Consider the following 22,010-nt stretch of genomic DNA (forward strand, 5'->3'; position numbering starts at 1 on the left):
TGTTATGTTTAGGGACAATACTTGGATTACAAGTGTTGAAAATCATCTGTCAGAGAAACAAATGCTGTGTTGCTATCACCAAAGTAATTCCAGTTACTATTCCAAATTAAGCATTCTCAGTATTAAAAAACTTAAAAGTGCAGGATGCATTCATAGTGAGTTCCTTGTACATGTACAACTCTGATTATTAATAATTATGCCCAAGTGTGTAAAAAAAACCAGACTAAACATTCTAAGAAAACTTGATTTACTGACTTCACATATAGAATAAATGCAACATCTCCAGATATAGCTCTATACTTAATCTACTGAAAGTAACTTCAGCCTGCTGCATGTGTCAGATGCTTTTTCCCTGTTGCTCTCTAGTTTTGCAATTCGAGATCCAAACTGTACTGCCCTTTTTGGCAAAACAGTTGAGGCTGTCAGGCCCAGCTCCTTGGCTGCAAGGCGCAGAATCAGTTTCTCGCCAATTCCTCGAGGTAAAGTCAAATCAGCTTTTTCTGAGACAGGCAGAGAATTGAGGAATGAGACAACATCTTCATCAAGAAAAGGAAACCTGGAAGAGAGATTTACGTGGGGAAAGACCCTTTAAAAATTCCATAGGAATAATCTTGGGTTTTCCCTTTCCCACATGCAAAGACCATATGAAACTACACTGTAACATAATATTTACACAACAAATCCTGGTATCATTCTGAATTTCAGGCATTCATATCTAATTATATGCATGGTTAAGAGCACTGCATACCCACCACTGCCACTGTTCTTGTGGTGAACTGAAAATGTGCAACTAAGAACAGATTTGGAAGAACAGTGGAACAAAGATGACATGAGAAAACCTTTCATGTACTTCAGTGGCTTCTGCTCCTGGACAACCCCTAAGGAATTTTTTTCAAGTTGATGGTAGCATGAAAGAAGTAGACACACATAAAATGATTCTTCAGACTTAAGAGCCAGGAAATGTGGTAGATATTGACTATGCCTTTACTGCATGGAGAGGAATACACAGCTCTTGTTACACTATCATTCTCCAGAGAATGATAAGACCTCCAAAGGTCCACCACACCAAAACACTTCAGAGTCGTGCAAAAGACTGTTTAGCTTCAAATGATAAAACCAGCTAGAATTTGTCTATTTCAACATCTGCTGCTGCTTCTTAAAACTTCTAGATGGAAATCAAATTGCTAAATTTCCTTAAGTAAACTCTTGCACAATATACTACAGACTGCTTTTTTAAAAAACAAAACAAAAAACTGCACAACGCAGTACACCTTAACAAAACTGCAGCTGAACTAGAGACAAAAAAACATACAGAAGTTTCAATTAAGATTTTGTTAGGGGTGTTAAAAATTGCATCTAACCAGCAAAACCAGCTTTGTTCCATGTTAAAACAGTAATACCTGGCTTCTTTTCCATGATCACCGATGATCCTGTCATCTCTACCGAGATTTCGAGAAGAAATGCGACCTAACTCCATTTCAAGCTCTTTATTAAGACCCTCTAAGCCATCTTTTCTGAAGCAAACACGATGTCGAGAATAGCCAGCAAGCTGCTCATCTGCTCCAATTCCCGTAAGCACAACCTGAGGAAACAGAATATAAGAAATCTTGGTATCTGTGCAAGTTAATATGTAACAGACTTGAAATACTTAACTACGTCTTAAAGAGAAAAATTTTAATACACATCTTCTAAAGATACTACCTATCAGAATGGGCTGTACCTTACACATTTACAAAGCCTGAAAGAATTCCCAGTAAAGTCAATGGTAACTTGAATTAGGTTAATGATCAGACCTTAAAGTACACAAAAATACTGCTAGTGGAGCAAGGAAAAAACATAAAAATAATGCCATATGTATCACAAATACACTAGTATATTTGAAGAATGTCTTAGTTTCTGTGATAATAAACAGCATTTGTTAAGCACAAGCCTTTAAAAATTATTGCCAAAGACTATGTCATATGTTGTAGTTACCTGAATGTACACCCACAGTACTATTCATTTTCCAGCTACTGGGTTAGTAACAACTACATTACACAAACTAAAAATGGCTTACACTACTCAGTAAGTACAGTAAAATGTTTTATTAAGAGAAAAAACACTATTACATCTGGCCCATTACTGTGCCTTCAACAGCTGAAATGAAACAGTTCCTTCTTCCCCACACAAACCATCAGAAAAACAGAAGTGAGGAATCAAAAATTATAGATAGTGGTTATTTTTTTTTCTGCACATATTATTGCATATCCTAGTTCACTGGAAAGCCATGCACATTACATGACAAAAGAACGCGATTTTTAACTCTAGAACTACACAAATGTTGTAATTGTAGAATATTTTACATTCTGACACTGAATTTCAGAAGCCTTATGAATAGCAAAGATTGCAGCTGATTTCTGAATCAATAAAACTGTTTTTACATTCAGAAGTCAAACATAAGGCAGAAAACAAAACAAAACAAAATAGTACCTTTGCAGGACTTTTATATGGTTTCAGTTCTCCTTGGTTACTAATGAAACCCTCTCCTCTGGAAGCAAACCAAATTGCACAGCCAATACTGTCATCCAAGACTGTATCCAGTGGATAGATTAAGTAATTAATATGCTGTTTTCTCATTTTTTTCAATTCCTCTAGTGTAACATTAATTTCCACAAAGTTCCAGGTTCTTGAAGGGTTAATGGCTTCTAATTCCTTCAGTCCTGCCCTACCAGTGATTCTGTCAGGAACATCAAAGCAAGATAAATGAGTACCAGTGTCAGCATCAAGATCTTGACAACTTTCTTGAGGACAAAGCAAATCAAGCTGTACTTCACGGCTGGTACGTCTTTTAGTGGTACCCCTGTGCTTAGCTTGCTCTTTCATCATGAAAGCTACGTTAAGAAGATCAATTGGCTCTTCCAAAGGAACATGTTTATCAGCCAGGGCTGCAATAACCATAGAATCAATGCCACCAGAAAAGAGCACTGCAATATGTGCTTTCTTATGAGATGTGCTTGGAACTTCTCTTGTTATCTGATCTGGATCTCTAAAGAGACACAGGACTCGTCTCTTGATTGCTTCATTTAAAACATCAATAAATTGACAGGCTAATTTTTTCTTATGTTCCTCTGCAAGAAATTCTTGAAGGGCTTCTACAGAAACCACACAGTTAATGTTGCTAAAATTAGAGCCTGGACATGCACCAGAAGCTTTAGAAACTGTTTTATTTAAGGGGGTAACTGGTGCTCTAAGACACGGCTTTGATTCATTCACCACGAGATGTATGTGGTTTGGTAAGTCTTTTGACACTTGGTCAAGAACATTAATGCATGTTCCTTCTACTGCTTTTTCTTTGCAGCTGTACTTCCATGGAAACAACGTTAAAGACAAAGATTTAGTTGCTGCACAAGCTTTGAGATCAATTTTGAAAATTCCAGATGCTGGGACTTCCTGCCATTGTTTGCCTGATTCAGAATAACCACTTACAGATGTGAGACAGAAAGCACTGTCATCTTCATTACTGAATTGCCAAAGCAGACTGCGACGACCAAAGTAATCTCTGCCAAACCATAAACTGTGTCTGGGTGCTTCATAATAAATAAAAGACCAGGGACCCTGAAGCGATGAGAAGAGTGACAGAATGTCCATTTCACTGCTGCATGAAGCCAGATGATGAAACATTACTTCAGTGTCATTCTCTAGATTTCCTACATGCACTCCACTAAAAATTTCTCCGTTCCAAAGAAAAACATTGTTACTGGCATCTTCCAGAGGCTGAGGAGTCACCAGTCCCCTCAAGTGAAGTACATGGCCTGAAAACAGACATTCATAGGAGAGATCAGACACAGTTTTTATCAACTGTTGGCTACTGTCTGGTCCTCTTCTTCTTAGATGGCAGAGGATGTCTTCACTGAGAAAATCATGAATCGCATGCTGGCTGCACAAGGTAACAACACAGCAAATACCACACATTGCAACAGGGAATTCACATCAACTACTTCTTGATTTTAGCCTTTTCCGAATTTTCCAGCTCCTGATGTGCCTTCTTTAATTCATCTAATGTATCTGTGCAAGACAAAATGACACAAACAATCAGTTTCATAAACAGGAAAGTTTATGTATAGATAAGTTTAAGGGATTATCTACAAAACTTAATAATTCCAGCCACTTGTTAAATTAAAGTGATAAACATAAAACACTAATTAAGCAAAATGCTATGTTTTTGTTCCATCATTACTAACACAAGCTATGCAAGTTTGCTGTAGCATATTCCTCTTTAATTATACAAAGAAATTTTTCCAAAGAAAGCCACAGTGCAATAGGGGAATGGCCAACTCCTATATAATCAGTATGACTCCAACATTTGTAGAAAGAAAAGGGAACTGACAATAAAAATGGCAATGCTATTAACTCAAATCAAAGCAAAGAGATGCAGCAATTGTTCACTCCAGAAAATTAGATTTATACTTCTAAATTGATACTCTTCTAATGTTCCATCATCACCTCTATTAACCATTCTCCTATTACTTTGTATTTGACACACAGCTGCAATTTTCTCATTTTAATATATCTTTCAAATCAGCTACAAATAAGCTTTTAAACATTAACTATTTGAGATACTTCAACACTGCAAACTTACTTTTGCACTGAGACAGCATTTCTGTCCGGTCTGCAAGGAAGAATATGTTGCTATTGGGTTGCTGTTTATAAACTTTCTGTAAAACAAAACCCACACTGTATTAAGTCAAAGCAGCAGATTCTGGAACCACACTGCAGCAGAAGCTGCTGTGGGTCCAAAGAGACACTCCTGGTATAAAAGTGAAGGTGTAAGTTCTGCCCTGTGAACACCAGCATTCTAATGCTGTACCATCAAAAGCATTTAATGCTCAGCCTAAGACAATTCTGAATTTCCCTCTTCCTCACCCACAAGGGATCACATTCTATTTTAAACAAATGCATAGAAAAAGTAAGAATACCTCATGAACCCATATAATAAACTCAAAAATTTTAATGAAATAACTCAAAACATAAAAAAGCCCCAAGTATACATGATCAAATAATTTGCAGGACAAATTATTTTGAGCACAGCAGACCACATGTTTATTAAAATCCAGATTACAACAAATTAAAGACAGCATGCTCTGATTTTGTTGTCCTTCTTGTCTTTATGATTTAATTTCTCTGCTGAAATTAAATAGTTAAAAGCAAATTTGTAAATCCTTACCCGGTTCTTCTTCAAGTTAGAAAGCTCATCGACTACAACCTTCTGCTCTTTAATCTGAAAGGCAAAAGATGCATTTGATTTTAATGATAAAAACAAGACATCACAATCCTAGTGGTGAGCATGTCTACTGATATTTTAAGACAGCAACATGCATGTATAGCTGCTGTTCTCCACATGAATCACTGAAGACAAAGTAAGTATAAAAATTACATACTTAATTTCTCTATAACAGGCTATTTTGCATATATTAGTATTTCTCCTCCCCTCAAAAGCCTCTGGGAAGCCAGAGTAGCTACAGCTATTTATAATCAGAGAGCACATTTTTCCTCCTCGGAAGAGAACATGTACACTAATATAACTAATACTACATCAAATAACTTTTAAAAATTAGCATAATATCAAGAATACACTTCATAATGATAGGTATGCTCCAGATTCAAAATGAAATTAATGAAAATACAAACACTCTAGAACTGTATTAGGAGCAATGGGAGCCTTTCTATTGCTCTGGATTTTTATATTAACTTCCTTAGTGGGATTTACCACTCTGTTCTGCACTGACAAATGTGGCAGATATTCCCATTTTCTTTTACAATGGCAGCTGTGAACTAAAGAGTTCACAGCTAGAGAGTAATCAGAAGAAGTTGCAAATGCCAAAAATTGAAACAAAATCTGTTCAGAGGGCACAATGCTTTTTGTTAGAAGCAAACAACATGGGTTTCTCTGCTCTTCCTTTGTGTCTCCTGGAACTGGTACAACAGTAGGAAGCTGCCACGGAGTAAGGTCAGCCAAACTGGGGGTGAGTATGGCAGACTGAAAGTTACAACTTTTCCAGCAGCTACATCAATCTCTCTATCTACAACACCAACAAGGCAAAGCAGCAGAGCCATCCTCTGCCACAGACTAAACCAGCCACTTAGGCACAACAGAAGTGACAACCTGTAGCTCTGTGATGTCCCAGCTTTGTAGCTTCCAAGCAATTAAAAACATCGCTGTCTCTATACATGGCCACACAGAAGTAATTTCTTTTAATATAATCACATAATGTTAAGGGGTTGCAAAGGACTTTAAAGATCATCTAGACCCAACCTGCTCCCTGCCATGGGTACATCCCACTAGACCTGGCTGCTCCAGGCCTTATCCACCCTGGCCTTTAACACTTCCAGGGTTGGGGCATCAACAGCTTCTCAGGGCAAAATGTGTAAGTGCCTCACCATTCTCACAGCAAACAATTTCTGCCGAGTATCTAACCCAAATTTGCCCTCTTTCAATTTGTACACATTACTCCTTGTCTTATCACTAGAGTTCCTGGCAAAAAGCCCCTTCTCTGGCTTCCCTGTAGTCTCTATTGGAATACAGGTAAATTGATATGAGGTTTTTTGGAGTGAAAGTTCCACAGGGCTTGGCAGATTGCATACTGAACAAAGCTGTGGGCACAAGGGAGGAGGGAGCAGATAAATTAGGAGCATCTGCCTCTATGGCTGAAATCTCTTCGGACATTTTGGGCAGATAATGATGAACAAGGATAAAGATGAAGCCATTTGAGAAGCAGGTGAGGATACTTGATTTGTCCAGCCTGGAGGAGACTAAGGGGAGAGCTCACAGCAGTCTACAAGTTCCTTAGGTGGGGAAGTGCAGGGGAAGACACTGGTCTCTTCTCCCTGGTGACCAGTGACAGTACCACAGGGAATGGCCTGGAGCTGGGTCAGGGATGTTTAGACTGGATACAAGGAAAAGATTCTTCACCCAGAGGGTGATTAGGCATTGAACTCCCCAGGGAAAGTGGTCACAGCACCAGCATGACAGAGTTCAAACAGCTTTTGGATAACGTGCTCAGGCCCTCGGTGTGATTCTTGGGGTGTCCTGCGCAGCGCTAGAGTTAGACTCGACCATTGGACGTCTCTCGAAACTCATGATATTCTGTGATTCTGTGAGAAAAACCTCAGTGCGCCTCACTTGCCATTTCAAGCCCAATTTGGAGCAGTAAGATCCAAAATACCAATCCGACGATCGAGCTATTAGCGAGGCAGCGCGGGCTCGCTAAATGCAGGCCGCTCTCGGGGCCTGGGCAACCCCGGGCACAGGAGCTCCCGTCCCAGACGGCACCCTCCCTCCTCTTCCTCACGCTGCTCGCACCCGAGGCAGCAGGCTCCGGGAGCCACCCGCGCCTCGGCCCGGACCCTGGTACAGAGCCCCGCCGGGCCGACTCCGCTCACCCGCCGGCTCAGCTCCTCCTTGTGGCGCAGCGCCGCGCTCTCCCCATCCTCCTGCCGCGCCGGGCCGCCCGACATGGCCCCGACAGCGCCGACAGCCGCACTGCCCACGCAGTCGCCGCAGCCTGCCGCCCCAGGGCGCGCGCGCGCACAACACCACCAATCAGCAGGCGCGGCCGAGCACGCGCCTGACGGGACACCAATCAGCAGGCGCGGCAGAGCGCGCGCGGGGCGCGGGCCGGCCGGCGCGAGTGCTGAGGGAGCTCGCGCCCCCGGCCGGGCGGAGCCGGGAGTGCCGCGGCTGTGGCGGGCCGTGCCCGCCTGTGCCCGCCTGTGCCGGGCCGTGCCGTGCCCGCCTGTGCCCGCCTGTGCCGGGCTCACGGAGCTCCTGGGAGCCGGTCCGGGAGGGCATCGGGACAGGCCCAAGGTGGAGAAGACGCTTGGAATGAGGCTTGGCAGCTGTGCTCCTTGTGCAGCGTGTCGGCTTGGTGTCGTGTGACCCCGGGCTGCTGTTGGCTGCGGGCTCTTAAATCCATTTAAGCGGTTTGCTTAAAGGTATTCCAGAAGAGATACGAACTTACACTATTTACAGACATTAGGATCGTATGTTTCATTATGTTCATTATTAGCACATGTTTCTACAAGAAAGATAGAGAAGGACTTTTTCGAGGGCCTTGTAGTGACAGGACAAGGGGGAATGGCCTCAAACTGGCAGAGGGCAGGTTTAGATTAGATACTGGATGAATGAAAATCGCTTACACAGGGGATGTGAGACACTCACACAGGTTGCCCAGAGAACCTGTGGCAGCCCCATCCTTGCAAGTGTTCAAAGCCAGGTTGCACAGGGCTCTGAGACACCTGGTCTAGTCCCTGCCCATTGCAGGGGATTGAAATGAGATAATCTCCAAGGTCCTTTCCAACCCAAAGCATTCCAGGATTCTATGATTTTATTATTATACAAGATGGATATTTAAGACCATGCACCTAAGATGATCTTAACCTTTTTTTGTCTCTTCCATTCTGCTATAGATATGCCACAGTGATGCATATGTCTACCTCTCTTAATAAATACATCATTGTCTTATTTTTGTCCCTTTCCTTCTTTTTAAACATTGTATATTCTAAACACTCAAGAGTAGTCCAAACTTACAGACTGCTACTGATTGCTCAGTTGTAGGATTTTATGAGATATCTATCCCACCTGTGGTCCCTGTGGTACTGACTGCAGTGCAAATATAGTTCAAATTTTCATTAACCATTTGAAATATTTGCAACTGTAGTAAGAGAGGTAGGAGTGTTGACTTTATTTTCTTTAATCTCACATAATAATATATATTATATATTTTGATAACTTAATTGCGAGCAAGATTGCAACTTGGTTGTATTCATGAGCTTGGTTGGAATATCTGTGATGTTGATCAAAATGTTTGGAAGCAGTATAGGAAGAACAAAGATTTTGGCTCCTAGCAGAAGGATGAAGAAAAACAATTTGGCTATAGGAATATTTGGGAATGCACTAACTTGCAAAAGTTGTGCTTATTCGCCTTTAACAGAAAGAGAAACTGAGGTTACACTTGCCTGAAAGGTCAGTCCTGCTCTTCCCCCCACCTTTGAGCACACACTTGTGCCTCCAGCCTTGCCTCACCACGGCTGGTGTGGGGGACAGGTGAGGGAGCTGATCTGTTTGTCTCAGCAGTGCACAGTGCTGCTGTGATTCCAGCTGTTCCAAAGCAGAGCAGCTGAAGCTGATGGGGAGTTGTTACCCAGGGGGTGGAATGGTCCTGGGGCTTGTCCTTTGACTTCTAGAAGAAATTCGCATATCTGGGTCACATAGATCAGTTTTGGTGCTATTGCTCAGTGTGCTTTGTAGTTTGTCACTGGTTGTTCTAGTGAGTAATGTGTTTAATCTGAGTAACTTCCAACCCTCTGCTGCCCAAGTTTTATTTGTTGTTCATGTGTTACAAAGGTTGATGATCAAGTAACACAGTAGCCAAAGTATAATTTCTGTACTGATTATCCTTTTTATGTTCAGTAATAAATGCTGTTAATGTTTATTAATCAAAACCTGATCACTCAGTGTTATTGACTGTTTCAGAAGAGTAATGATAATGGTTTTGAGGCATAATAGCAAATGTGGAATAGTTTTAGTGATTCTTTTACTGATATGGAGTGGGCTTTTGACAGTTCCTTTTAAAATGAGTGAATTCATGTCACAAAATCACTCCTGAAATTACAGTCAAACCCACTAAAAGACCCGCTGTGTTTGCAAGTCAGCAAAGGGAAACGTTGGCACCTTTTCACTCCCTGTGCAGAGCAGTATCTTCAAGCTTGTTTCAGGGCTGCTGCAGTTCTGGTGTTGCAATGTGGCTGCAATGTTTTCCTGAGAGCTGGGGAGGGCACTTGGACTCATCTGGCTGACAGCTAAGCGGGAAATGTCATTCAGTGATACCTCTCTGGTCATTCTGCTTGTGTCTGTGCACTTGTGCCACCTCTGGTGCTCTAAACTATTTTTCTTTTACTAGCATAAAACTGTTTCTGGAGGTTAATAACGCCTGACACAATGTTAATAAAGTATCAAAGAATATTTCAGTCTTTTAAAGCCCTCACCTTTCAGTATCTGTCATCTTTAAAAATATAAAAAAAACCCCAGAAATTACCCAACAAGTCATATAAACAGCTAAAAACCAGAAGTAGTTACTGATGCCAGAAAATCTCTGAAGTTGCAGTGACCTGTTAGCAAATGCATGGCCAAAACAGTAACCTTTAAATAACCAAGCTCAAGCTCCAAAAGGCTGCTGCTAAAACCATGCTGAAGAGGTGAGGCCATCCTTGTGACAACACTGTCAAGTCTTGGAGACCTCTATTCATGATGTTGACAGTATATTTGTGTCAGAGGATTTTCCAGCTGTGAGAGGCACAGGGTAGGACTGATACTGCCTTAGAGGCTTAGCAGCCTCAAAGTTTCCCTGGTTTTTGCTGTGGGCTGGAAATCCTCATGCACTCAATTCTGTATCTCTCAGCTGATGCTTGGGAACATGTTAAGCCACCATAATCAATTGTGGGTTCAACTCTGAGTGGTTTATGAGCTGTAAGTGACTCTGAGGAAACTTTCACAGAGGTGCTTGGAGGGGAATAGCGCCAGGATAATTGTAGCTCTAATGCTGGCCACAAGAGAGCAAGCTGAAGCTGTGCTGGCTGCTCAGACAGTCAAGGAAAGAGTGGGGCCAGCCATGTAAGACAGGTGGATGAAGTCTCTTAAGAGGAGAGAGCAGCGCAGTCAGAGGATATTGTATTTATGTAGGTTTTTGTCTGTTTTGGAGCATCCTCAGTTCTCATACTAGGTTATTTTGTATTCACATACTATATCATCATAATCCAAATAAGTAGATTCTGATTTGTAACATCAATCAATCTGTGTTAATTTCACAGTTGAGACATCAGGATTTGAAGGTAGTTAGGTTAACTTACACAGCCAGATATCTGGAATCTAGGCATATTTGTAGTTTGTTTCCTTAGGTTAAGTACCTAGATTGTCAATGACACAAGGAACCTTGCAAAACCTATAATCATTCTACTTTAAAAGTCCTGTCACTACAATTAAAAGAAGAAGTCTGAGCACTTTTATGGTCTTGAAGTCAGTTTTTTTTAGCACTTTACTTCTGATACACTGTCAAAGCAATCTCAGAACTCGTTTGCACAAAAAAATATGTGTAGTTCACAAGTATTAAATTATTAATTTTCTGATTAAAAGCAGAATTTCATCACTTTCACATGGAAGATTTTAAGGCTGTTGTCAAAATAGCAGAGAACGATCATCAGCCTCTCATTAGTTTTTACAATCTGATTGCATACCTCAAAGCTTCTGAAAGTGCTGAACCAAACAGCTTATTTCTAAAATACTCCCAGCAGTCTTTCATCTGATGATTTAATTAAGAGAGGATTTAAAAACAGACTTTTCCAAGTTCACTCTTCCAAGTTCTTCAATATAAAAACTGAAGTAACTCTAATGAGAGCCTTTCTCAAGGTCTTATGTTACTGTAGTTGAGAAGACAGTTTGACCTTTAATTTTCATAATTTTTCTTTCCTTAGTGCGGAACAATTTGTTGTGCACTTTGTTAGACTTTAAAAGAGAGTTAAGTTCATGTTAGTGCTAGTTTCACTTAGAAATGCAGAACTATGAGATTTGGGTTTGTCTGTTGCAGGGCAGTCACTCATATGCTCTGAATAACCAATGCACAGGTTTACTGCAGTAACTGCTTTGAATATGGGATCAGAGTTCCAGATACACATTTTGAGAAGTGGAATGTTCAGGGATCTTAAAAAATCAAGTGCTGTGTCTTACAAAACAAACATTTTGTTTGCAGTATGAAGATGGAAGCCTGGTGCCTGGATGCTGGAAGCTCTTCTGTTGGTGCCACCAAAAAGCAGGCGTATGAGGGGCTTGGAACTGCTCAGGAACTTTGGATAAACAGATGCCTCATTTGGATTGTCTTGCATTGAGCATCTTGATATAAAATCAGATTAGTGCTAATATTTCTGCCTAATGAGAAAAGGAAAAGAGAACTGCAGCAAAAACACTCTGAGTGAAGAGTCAAGAAGTCGCTCAAGTGAAGACTTACTGCCCAGTAAGTGAAGCTGAACAAGGAAGTCAGGAGAAGGCTGGAGTGATAATTATGGGCTTGCTTCTCTTTCCTGTTGGGAGTGCCCCCATGACAGTAAGTACTGTGTTTAATACTACATACAACTGATATTTTCTGGAAGATAAAACCCAGAGATTAGATTATTTTAGAGGAGTAAGCAGACCTGAGCAGGATGGGCTGAAGTATGGAAGAGGCAGCCTGCTTTTGCTCCCATGATATGGGTCTCCTGGAATGAGGGACTTGGTAATTTTGGCTGAGATAGGTTACAGCCTCATAAAGCATGTTCCATAGGCACACAACAGATAGCTGAGTGAGAGCTTGGGCAGAGCAGAACATGTCTGAGCAGGCTGGAGAAAGGAGGAAATGTATAATAACTTTGTAAGGCTCTCTGAGGCAAGAGTGAAGGTAAGGATGTTTGCTCTAAGATGCCCAGTTCGATTAGGATCTTGTCTAGGTTGTTTAATTAAATGTGTAACTCTCATGTGCTTTTTGTGCCTTTGTTCTCACTGTCATATACATTTGGACTTAGCTCCTGCTACTGGGCAAATAGAGCCACTAGAGAGATTGTTTTTCTAGGTTTGGAGATGGGAGTTATTTGAGAGGAAACACTAAGGTTTTCAAATTCTAATGTGCCCTATTATCAAACAGCTTGTTGGGCTTCATTTATATTTAAAGTTCATTCTTTCTGTTTTAGGCTGCACACATGTCAAAACAACCTGAGACCTAAAGAAACTGAACCCTTAATAGAAGTTTCAGTCTTGAGGGTTATACTTGTTCACCATCCTTTTGTGGTGAAAGTGCTTTCAGGTCCACAGAATTCAAAATGCCCAACTGAGATCAATGAATACAGAGGGGAAATCTAAGCCAAAGCTGAGTGAGTTGTCAGGGTGAGGAAAAGAACTTGAAGGTCCTGGCTTTTATTCACATTCCACCTCTGAGCATTAGTATTTCCATATTTAAAATTGGGCTTTTTTGCTTTATGAAGTCACAGTAAGAAAACTACTCATTGCAGAAATACTAATTGAACTGAATGGCAAATGTGTATCTATTTTAATTTTATCACGGTTTTTATGTTGACTGTTTCAAACCTTCATGCTTTCTTGGGAACCTAGACCCTTCATCTCAGTAGCTGGGAAGAAAATATTCTGATCAAATTCTCATGGACCAGCAGACTGACCATTCCACAGCTGCGTGACCTCTGACAGAAAATCTCACAGGAAGGAGTTCATGAAGCATTTATTTTGGGTTATCACAGAACAAAACATTTCTATTTGCTATGTTGACATAAAATTTAAAAAGGCAAAATTCCCTGGTTGCAAGTTGCTGTGCCTTAAGCTTTACAATGATTGTCATTTTATTTAAAGTCTAAACATCACTGAGATGTAACTGTTTTCCCCAAATACTCTCCTGTGAAACACCATCACTGATCCTATACTCTTTCCCACGTTAACATGGTTTTTGGAATAAATACAGCTGTTGCAGTCAAGAAAGAAAGGCCTATGGCAGTACAAAAGGGCAGGCTGTAACTACTGTGAGGTGTAAGAATCTCATATTTTTTGTAGTGTAATAGCCTTCAAAAGATTTCCTTCTCTTTCAAGGAGTAGCCACTAGAACAGAGAAATCAGCAAGGAAAATGCTGATAGGCTTTGAATGTTTGCCTTATCTGTATCTGGTATAGTTACTTAAAATGCAGTAATGCTGCCTGCATTCCTGGTATTTTCAGTGCTGATTTTTAAAATGTTAATTTATCATTTAGAGCAAGAATAACCACAAGGGAGGGAGAGGTACCATTGCATAATTCCTGGTATGTATTTTAATTGCTGAATGTTTAGCAAAACTTTGACCATGGCTCTGAATTTAACAGTAATTTAGGTAATAGAATTAAGGTCTTTCTGCCACTGACATACATTATCACACGTGAGAGAGGTAGCCTAGATAAATCATACAGTTTTGTAACATTGAGCATTTGAGTAACATCCTTGTTATTAATATTCTGAAATTTCTTTTAAGAAGGTTACTGGTATTTAGCACTTCAGAAATCAATACAGTAGCTGTCTGGAAAACAAAACAACCCCAAACTAGGACTAGATACATGTAAATTAATATCTCAGCCTACACACAATGTAAGCTCAGTTAATACTGTTAAAGCAAACTTTTAAAACCTTTTTACAAGGTTATAAATATGACATTATCAGTGTAACTTGATAGACTTACTGAGAAGTAGTGACCTTGGTTAACAGTGAAAGTCAGAAATAAAAATACTGAATTTAGAATAAACAAGCTTTGCCAAATTTTGCTTATAGGTTGTTTACAGGTCTCAATAGGTTGAAGTGACAGTCCTGTCAGCGTTAGTTTACATGGAATAAAGGAGGAAAATTTAGTGTGCCCATTAGTAAAATGATAAAATTGTAAGCAACATGGACGAGATGTGACTACATTTGATTATCTCCAGACCAGAGAGGCATGACAATAAATAGTTATGAAGAAACATACATTTCTGGAATTATTCCAGTCCAAAAGGATGAAAGTTCTCCCTAAAGAAGGGAAAATGGGCAACTATTTTTAACTTTCTTTGCATCTTCTTAGCCTTCTCTGCGGTTTCCACCTTCAATGAAATCTTGAGAAATTAATATCCAGGAGATAATGAATTGGTCACAATACTCTTATGGACAGTGTTCAGAGCTCAAAAGATAATTCAAAATTTAAAGCAACTCTTAGACACAGAGTATGGTTAAGATTTGACTGCAGAGGTTCTTGAGTTCTCTGTCCCAGTAGGAAGAAAACCCTACATCTGAGCCCCTGAACAGTGGTGGTGTCATAGGCTGTGCTTGGCTTAATGGTAAGCAGAGTTTAAGTGATAAACCTGTTGCAACTGTTCTAGAATTTATACAGTAATCAGCACAATTAAAGCAGAGCAGGTTTGGCCTACGCTTGATGAAGAAGCCTCATAGTCCTTGCAATTATCAGATTTACCCTATTACTTACACAGCTACTGCAGAGATTACATTAAGGTATCTGATTAAAAATGGTATTAACTAGAAGGAGGTCATGATCTCTTTAAAATAAGAGGAAGACAATAACTGCTTTTTTTGTTTTTAATTTTACTTTTTATCTGAAGTATTTAATTGATGTTTAATTCTCTGTTAAGTATGTCCACTGAGTACAGCCTAACATATATTGTTTGCTACTGAAAGGGATGCAACAGCTCCTCAGCTGCACATAGAGGCATTGGAAGTATTTTTGGCTAAGAAATGAAGCCTTTAGCATTCAGTTACTGTTTATGTAACTTACACTTATTTGTTTACTGTGTTTTCCACAAAGTGTTGCCAGGAGACTTTGCCAGGCTTATTTGCAATCATGCACTAAACTAGACTCCAGCAGACTGTATGTTTCCTCCATCAATGCTCTGCCTCTTTTTAATAAAACAGCTAACACCTTGGAGAATAAAATATATTATTTGAATGACTGCAAAATTTGAACATTTTCTTCACAGATGACACTGGGAAATGAAATGCATTTCTTGTTCTAAGAACAATAAAAAGGATTTATTTTTTTGTTTACTCTCATATTTAGTATTTTAAACTGTAACAAAGTCATTGTCATCTTATTATAGAAGGACTTGGATATGTGACTTGCATCTTGCTTGTTTAAATTAATAGTACTCTGCAAAGCTAAATTCTGCTGCTTTTCTCTTGTAGATAATTGGAATCAAATGACTTGACAAAGCAAGATGAGCAAGGTTTAGGTGGTAAAGAACTATTTGGGTTATTGCATTCTTCTTGCAGGGAATTTAAGCAGCACAGCCTTGAACACCTTGCTGCCAGAGGATTTTCATTAGATCTAGTCAAATTTCAGGTTTCATCTGAATAAATTTATTTGTGTGGAAGTTTGTGAATACAGAAATACAAATTTATATATGTGCACATAAGCCTATTGTATTAGATAATAATCCTAGATATTCTATTAGTTAGTAGCATTTCTTTATATTGCAGAATTCTATGTTTCATAAGTATTTATGTTGTCAAATAAGGACAAATATGGAAGTTAGATGATGTTAAGCACTTAAAAGCTCCTGCAAACAAACAATAAAAAGCACAAAGAATTTTAAATAGCTTTATACCTTAAGAGATGCTGTTCTTGCTCCACATCTGATCTGTTTTGTCTGCTGATACACAATTTTGTCTTGGGCTTGATGACCTCTGAGGATGCCAGATGCTGTTTTGAAAAAGATTTTTAAGTCATCATGGATAACTCAAATAATAGTTTTACAAGTTTACAGAAGTAATTAAAACCTAAACTCAGGTGAGTTAACACTTGGACAAAATTAAAATTTGTACAAACAGAACAGCAAAGGAGGAAATTTCACATGTAATGAATCAGAGGTAAATATGCATCTGATACCACCGCAGTTTGCTATTTTCTTTCAGGCACTACTCCACTCCAAAACCATGCAGGATATCTTAGTATTTATCTTGGCAAGCATATTCAGTATTAAATGTATACCTCAATATATTATCTTGACGGTATAATCAGTGTTCAAGCTGCTTTTAGATTTTCAAACGGAAGGTATTTTTCTTTGACCAGGCTGCATCATGAATGTGGCTGATGAAGAAAGATGAACATTTGACTTTAGTTACTGAACAATTCAGTTTCCAGCCATGGCAGAGTTTGAGTGTGTCTCATATCTGATGCTGAGGACAAAACTGAGGAATCTGAGGGTAAAGGTTTTGTGTTCCAACACGTAGATAGGGAATTGGAGGAAGACGAGGTTTGTAGTATTCAGCCTCTTCCCAGCAGAGCTTCTAATGACAGGTTGCACCATCTATTCTGCCTGCATATCTAACCCTATGAAGAACAAAAATGAGGAAATACTTGCTAGATGATTGGCAAGATGTTTGCTAGCAGTGTTGACAGTAGTTATCCTTCTGATCTGACACTTCACTGACACTGTGTGTTTGACGTGGGAGAATTATTTATGACTTTATGAGAACTGGAAAAATGGTTGAAAGAGACATCCAAATAGATTGTTGCCTCTTTTAAATTTAATTTTATAACACAAAAAGCACTGAGTGGTGAGGTTTTAATATATTTAGAACTGAAAATATTTATGTTCCTCATGGTTGGTGAAATGTAATGCCACAGTAATTCCTAGTTTTGAAATGCTGATTTTTAAAATACACTAATTTTCTTAGCACTAATGTTATTTCTTCTTTTTGTCATAGAGTACAGATAAATAAGGAGAATGAAATCTCATGATTCAATAATTGTTGGAAGGGAATTAATTTAAGCTAAGTTTCCTGTAGCTGTGTGTGCAAAAGGAACAGTGAGTTGCACAGCTACTGAAACCTGCTCTATAGTACTGTCTGTTGCAGGGCAGGCCAGAATGTCAGGAACTTAGAGGAATTTGATAGATCTTACACTGCAGGGTCAAATGTTCCTGTTAAGAAGTGAACAGCAGCAATAAAAAGGCACAGTATCTTGCACTGTACTCACTACTGCTGGCTGTTCAGTATTCTAGCAATTGCACAAATGCCAGTGTAGTCTCAGTTGTCTTGTATCAGAAGATGGGCAGTTGGCAATGCTAAGCTTTGGTTATCATCTTCACTTTTGAGGCTTTCACTGTGCTAATTAGCATGACTAATTAAATTAGCATAACTAACATAATTAGCATAACTAACATTAGGCTAATTAAAAATAACTGGATTCCATGAGGTTTGTTGCATTTGCTTTTTAGCATTAGGATATTGTTTTTCCACAGAAGCGTTTACTAGAGTTTTTACTTGGATACAACTGCAGGGAATTCTGCTTAGACATTAACACAATCAATTGTTCATGGTTTTTCTAACTAGTTCATCTTCAAAAGTAAGATTTTGCAATATATCTGTAGCTAGTAAATAGGTCTTTTTGCAAAGGTTTATTGATTATATATCTGCCAATTTCTGATTTTCAGAACAGAGCTCATGCATAGCAAAATTATTTAGCAGCATTTTATTGTTTATTTCTTTATGGTTTGTTTCTTATCAGTGTGTTTGAATCAAGTAGCTCTCACTGCCTATGGAGCATCTTCTGTATGACCCAATGGGTGAAATATTTCTGGTAAACTCAGTTAGCTCTGATTAATTCATGTTCCATGTGTTACTGTGATTTGCTATTAGATTGTACTTTCAGTTCTTCATATTTGAAAATCATTAAGATACTTTCTGCTTGACTTCAGTGCCATTGCTTCATATGTTTATTTGCTTATTGTTTAATTGTAAAATAAAATTTTACTTCTGAGGATATTTAAAAGTCATCACCCACTCTGCACTAGTATGAAGTAATCTCCATTTCCTGGCCTTAATTGTTGCATAACACTGCACTGCACAGCGGTGGAACAGCTGCAACATCCTGACTGAAAATTCTGCATTATGTCTGAGGAGGGAGTGTGGTGTAATCATGCCAATATTCTGTCCTTGAGCACTCTGCAGTGTCTACAGAATTATACAAAGCATGCCAACTTCAGACAGGAAGGATTATTCATTGGAGGAAATTTCCTGGGTAACCTGGCCAGCTGCAGAGTGGTCATTATGAAAGGCTCTTGCTAGGCAGTAGCTTTATCTAGCAAGCTGTTTTCCTGCAAACAGAGATTTGATGAAAGATCAGAGTGCCACACCCTGTGCCTAGGTGTGGGAAGAACATTTATCATTGTTTGGTTTGGTACCCAAATGACGTTGCTGATTTTTAATTTGCTGAGGTGGGGAGCAGCCTGACCTCTGTCTCAGAGGGCACAAAGTCATACCTCAAAATGAATAAAAATCTTTATCATGGAGTATCTTGCTGTCCTTTTCTATTTCCCTTATGATTTAATGGCTTCTTCCACATCTGTTGCTCTCATTTTGACTCCCTGCAGTTCTCAGAGTGCAAAATATACAGCCATGTACTCTAATTACTGATAGTTTTGTTTTGTTGATCATTTTGGCAGGAATGCTTGTACAGCTGCTTCTTTTCTTTCATAAAACATCCCTGGGGATTGAAATCTTTGTTCTGATGACAGTGAGAATATTTTCAGCTTGTACAGAAGTCAGGTGGTTCTCCTAAAAGCACTACACTAGAGCCTTTTAGCCTACAGACTTCAAATACGCCAACTGCGAGACTGTTCATAACATGGCTATCCTCTAATACTTTATGATTTCCTGAACAAAGGTGAGGGGTTAAGTTTATAGCACAGCATCATCTTCCTTGCCTCTTATTCTCTTCACAATGCCACAGCCCATACTATATAAACAGATTTAAAAAAAAAAAATCAGCTAGTTATACCTCCTTAGCAGGATCAAAAATTCTAAGGTGCCACTATCGGATGAACCAGGAACAGATACAGGTGATATTTGGCAACTGGAAGCATTAATTAATTTCTCAGACAAGATAAAAGGAGATGCAGATGATGACAGAGAAGCAGTGGAACAGGTTGTTCAGGGAGATTTTGTAGTCTTCAGCCTTGGAATTGGATAAAGCTTTGAGTAGCCTGATCTCATAGCTGGCTTTGCTTGGAGCAGGAGAGTAGGGAAGAGACTTTCTGAACTCTTTTCCAATATAAATTGTCCTCGAATTGAAATTTTTCTGAGATCAAGAAATGTTTGAAAGTGTCTAGCGTCTTACAAGGTCCATAAAACCTGCCACAGTGTGGCCTAATGTTTACCAGCAAGATAAATCCTTCCTTTAATCCATGACCTCTCTTTCCAATGAGCTTGCTCACATCTCCTGCTTCTGTGAGATGACCTGAGTGGAATGCTAGTTAAACCCCATTTCCCATATTTGCTGATCTGCCACAGACTCCAATGCAAAGATTATACTTATCAGTTGGCCCCAAGGCTGCAACAAAAATTCTGTTTAACTTCTGTGAAGTTATAGTGGAGATAGAAAACAAGGACAGTGTGTACCAGATTCTTTTTATTTGCAGTATATCTTATTTTCTTCTGCATGCTTAACTACTGAAATTTAATTTCTTATTTCTTCCATGCTGACAACACTACTGAGATCAATTAGTCTGTTTTTCTTCCTTTTATCACACTGTTTGCTTCAACCTGGCCAGTGAAGTCACTTCCATTATTCTACTCCAGCCATTCTTTAATTTCCATGTTTTTCTAATACCTAAAATAAATGGCTTGCATCTTGCATTTCAGAGGTTACTCACTCCACATTCTTTAATTTCCATGTTTTTTTAATACCTAAAATAAATTGCTTGCATCTTGCATTTCAGAGGTTACTGTTACTCACTCCACATTCTTATTGTCCCCTCTGATCCTGCAGCTATGAGCTTTGCTATATGGCTGCACAGTCACTGCTCTAACAGCTGCACTTCCATCCCATAATTCCTGTGCAGATTGCCCACCAAAAAGCTGTTGCATATCAGAAAGCAAACAGCAAACGCCTGCCAGGGGTGCAGTGGGGAGAGGCTCTGAAGAACCTTCAGGGAAAGTGATGTCTGACTAGACTTAGCACCTCTTTACTCATTACACAAGGGTCTTCTTTCCTGGGGGAACTACAGTAAGGTCAGACACACTGTATATTAGCTGGTGAGTAGTTTTTTGGTACTCTATATATATAGTAACCAAGCAGGTCAGGAAAAATACAGTGGTAGCCCCAATACTTTGTTCATGTGCTCTATGTGCTGAGGAGCACTCAGTAATGTGGACAGTGTGCAAACGTATGTTTTAGATGTCAACAGTGTGACAAATCATGACATGTCAATCCTGCAAACTGCCCAAACTGCCTGAATTTTTTTTTTTCTTGCTTGGATTTTAAGGGCTCAGCATCCTGACACAAACAAACTTGACTGGTACCACTGGGGGAGGAGCTCATTTTTAGTATAGTAGATCTGTAAACTGAATTACATATTTTTTATAAAACCAATTCCCAACAAATAGCCAACAGCATTAGTTACTTGATAAAGTATCATCTGCTTATAATGGTCATTCATTCTATATCACCCTGCTCACCATAACATCATTGTTCCCTGTCTCCTCCTCCCTGGCCTCTCTGCAGAGTTAAACTTCATGAAGTGTGCACGTGGTGAACTAATTAGGAAATTAATTGAATGCTCTCTCCATTTTCAAGTTTTCAGAATACTTGACTGATACTCATTAATTCAACGTTTTAGTGATACATAGAATAATCCTCATTCTATAGTTGAGAAAATTGGAGGACATGAAACTAGACATGCCTGCATATGACAGTGTTCTGAATTTACTGTGCAGTACACTATTCATCCATGAATTTTAGAAGACTTTAGAAAATCTCTCCCTTTTTATGGCACTGGAAATTAAGACAAAAAATGCACTTGTTTGGAAAGACACAAAAAAACCCCTGTGATAGAGTAAAATGTAGGCTGACCAGTGAATTCTCACTCTGCAGACACTGAGATGCTGATAAAACTTAAAGGAAAATATGACAAGCTATTGATATGCTTTTCCTGGAGCTGGAAGCTTGTGCAGCATGAGTTCAGCATTGGTACCAGTAGGTTTGGCAGCATAAATCTTACCATGAGCTTTCTGAGCATGTACCCTATTTCCCTAGCCAGGCACTTTAGCTGCTGCTCACCTCCATTATGCCAGAACAAGATTAGAGAGAGAGACAGCATTATAGACACCCCCTGCATCAGTGACAAGACTCCCCAGGAAGGAGAAATCCAAGATTACTGGGATTACTGGTTAGCACACTGCTATATAATTTTATTTTTGTATCAGTAGAGAGAAAGCAAACAGTGAATTATCAGTGCTTCCATCCAGCTTTCAGTTAAGCCAGTTAAGCCACAAAAATATTGTTTTTCTTTCATATTCACATGTGAAGATTTAGATGTAATGTCACTTTCTGCAACTTCTCGAGTCATGTTATATATGGTGTTCTTGAAAAGTAGCAATTGTATTCTATAGTTTGGACATGCAGCCTGTATTTTTTTAACTGGTTGTTATTTTGTTT

General features: G+C 39.2%; 2 protein-coding genes across 2 annotated transcripts; both read right to left on the reverse strand.

Moving 5' to 3' along the window:
* Positions 1–230: 230 nt before the first annotated feature.
* On the reverse strand, positions 231–3,951 carry ASNSD1 (asparagine synthetase domain containing 1). Its single transcript, XM_041717683.1, has 3 exons — positions 2,470–3,951; positions 1,401–1,582; positions 231–556 (listed from the first exon to the last, which is right to left on the reverse strand). The coding sequence occupies exons 1-3, from the start codon at positions 3,949–3,951 to the stop codon at positions 301–303; spliced, it is 1,920 nt and encodes a 639-aa protein (XP_041573617.1). The 3' UTR covers positions 231–300.
* On the reverse strand, positions 3,185–7,589 carry ASDURF (ASNSD1 upstream open reading frame). Its single transcript, XM_030277855.4, has 4 exons — positions 7,420–7,589; positions 5,204–5,257; positions 4,619–4,694; positions 3,185–4,044 (listed from the first exon to the last, which is right to left on the reverse strand). The coding sequence occupies exons 1-4, from the start codon at positions 7,492–7,494 to the stop codon at positions 3,974–3,976; spliced, it is 276 nt and encodes a 91-aa protein (XP_030133715.3). The 5' UTR covers positions 7,495–7,589; the 3' UTR covers positions 3,185–3,973.
* Between the last annotated feature and the right edge of the window lie 14,421 nt (positions 7,590–22,010).

The sequence above is a fragment of the Taeniopygia guttata genome, chromosome 7 (genome assembly GCF_048771995.1).
Source record: "Taeniopygia guttata chromosome 7, bTaeGut7.mat, whole genome shotgun sequence".
Lineage (NCBI taxonomy): Eukaryota > Metazoa > Chordata > Aves > Passeriformes > Estrildidae > Taeniopygia > Taeniopygia guttata.

What these genes read in the sequence shown, in the direction of transcription:
- ASNSD1 (XM_041717683.1), bottom strand. Translation starts at nt 3,951, where the DNA reads ATGTGTGGTATTTGCTGTGTTGTTACCTTGTGCAGCCAGCATGCGATT. An exon ending in CATATAAAAGTCCTGCAAAG is followed by an intron (nt 1,583 to 2,469) that starts GTACTATTTTGT and finishes CTGTTTCCTCAG; the next exon opens with GTTGTGCTTACGGGAATTGG. An exon ending in GATCATGGAAAAGAAGCCAG is followed by an intron (nt 557 to 1,400) that starts GTATTACTGTTT and finishes TCTCTCTTCCAG; the next exon opens with GTTTCCTTTTCTTGATGAAG.
- ASDURF (XM_030277855.4), bottom strand. Translation starts at nt 7,494, where the DNA reads ATGTCGGGCGGCCCGGCGCGGCAGGAGGATGGGGAGAGCGCGGCGCTG. An exon ending in AGGAGGAGCTGAGCCGGCGG is followed by an intron (nt 5,258 to 7,419) that starts GTGAGCGGAGTC and finishes TTTGCCTTTCAG; the next exon opens with ATTAAAGAGCAGAAGGTTGT. An exon ending in CTAACTTGAAGAAGAACCGG is followed by an intron (nt 4,695 to 5,203) that starts GTAAGGATTTAC and finishes TTTGTTTTACAG; the next exon opens with AAAGTTTATAAACAGCAACC.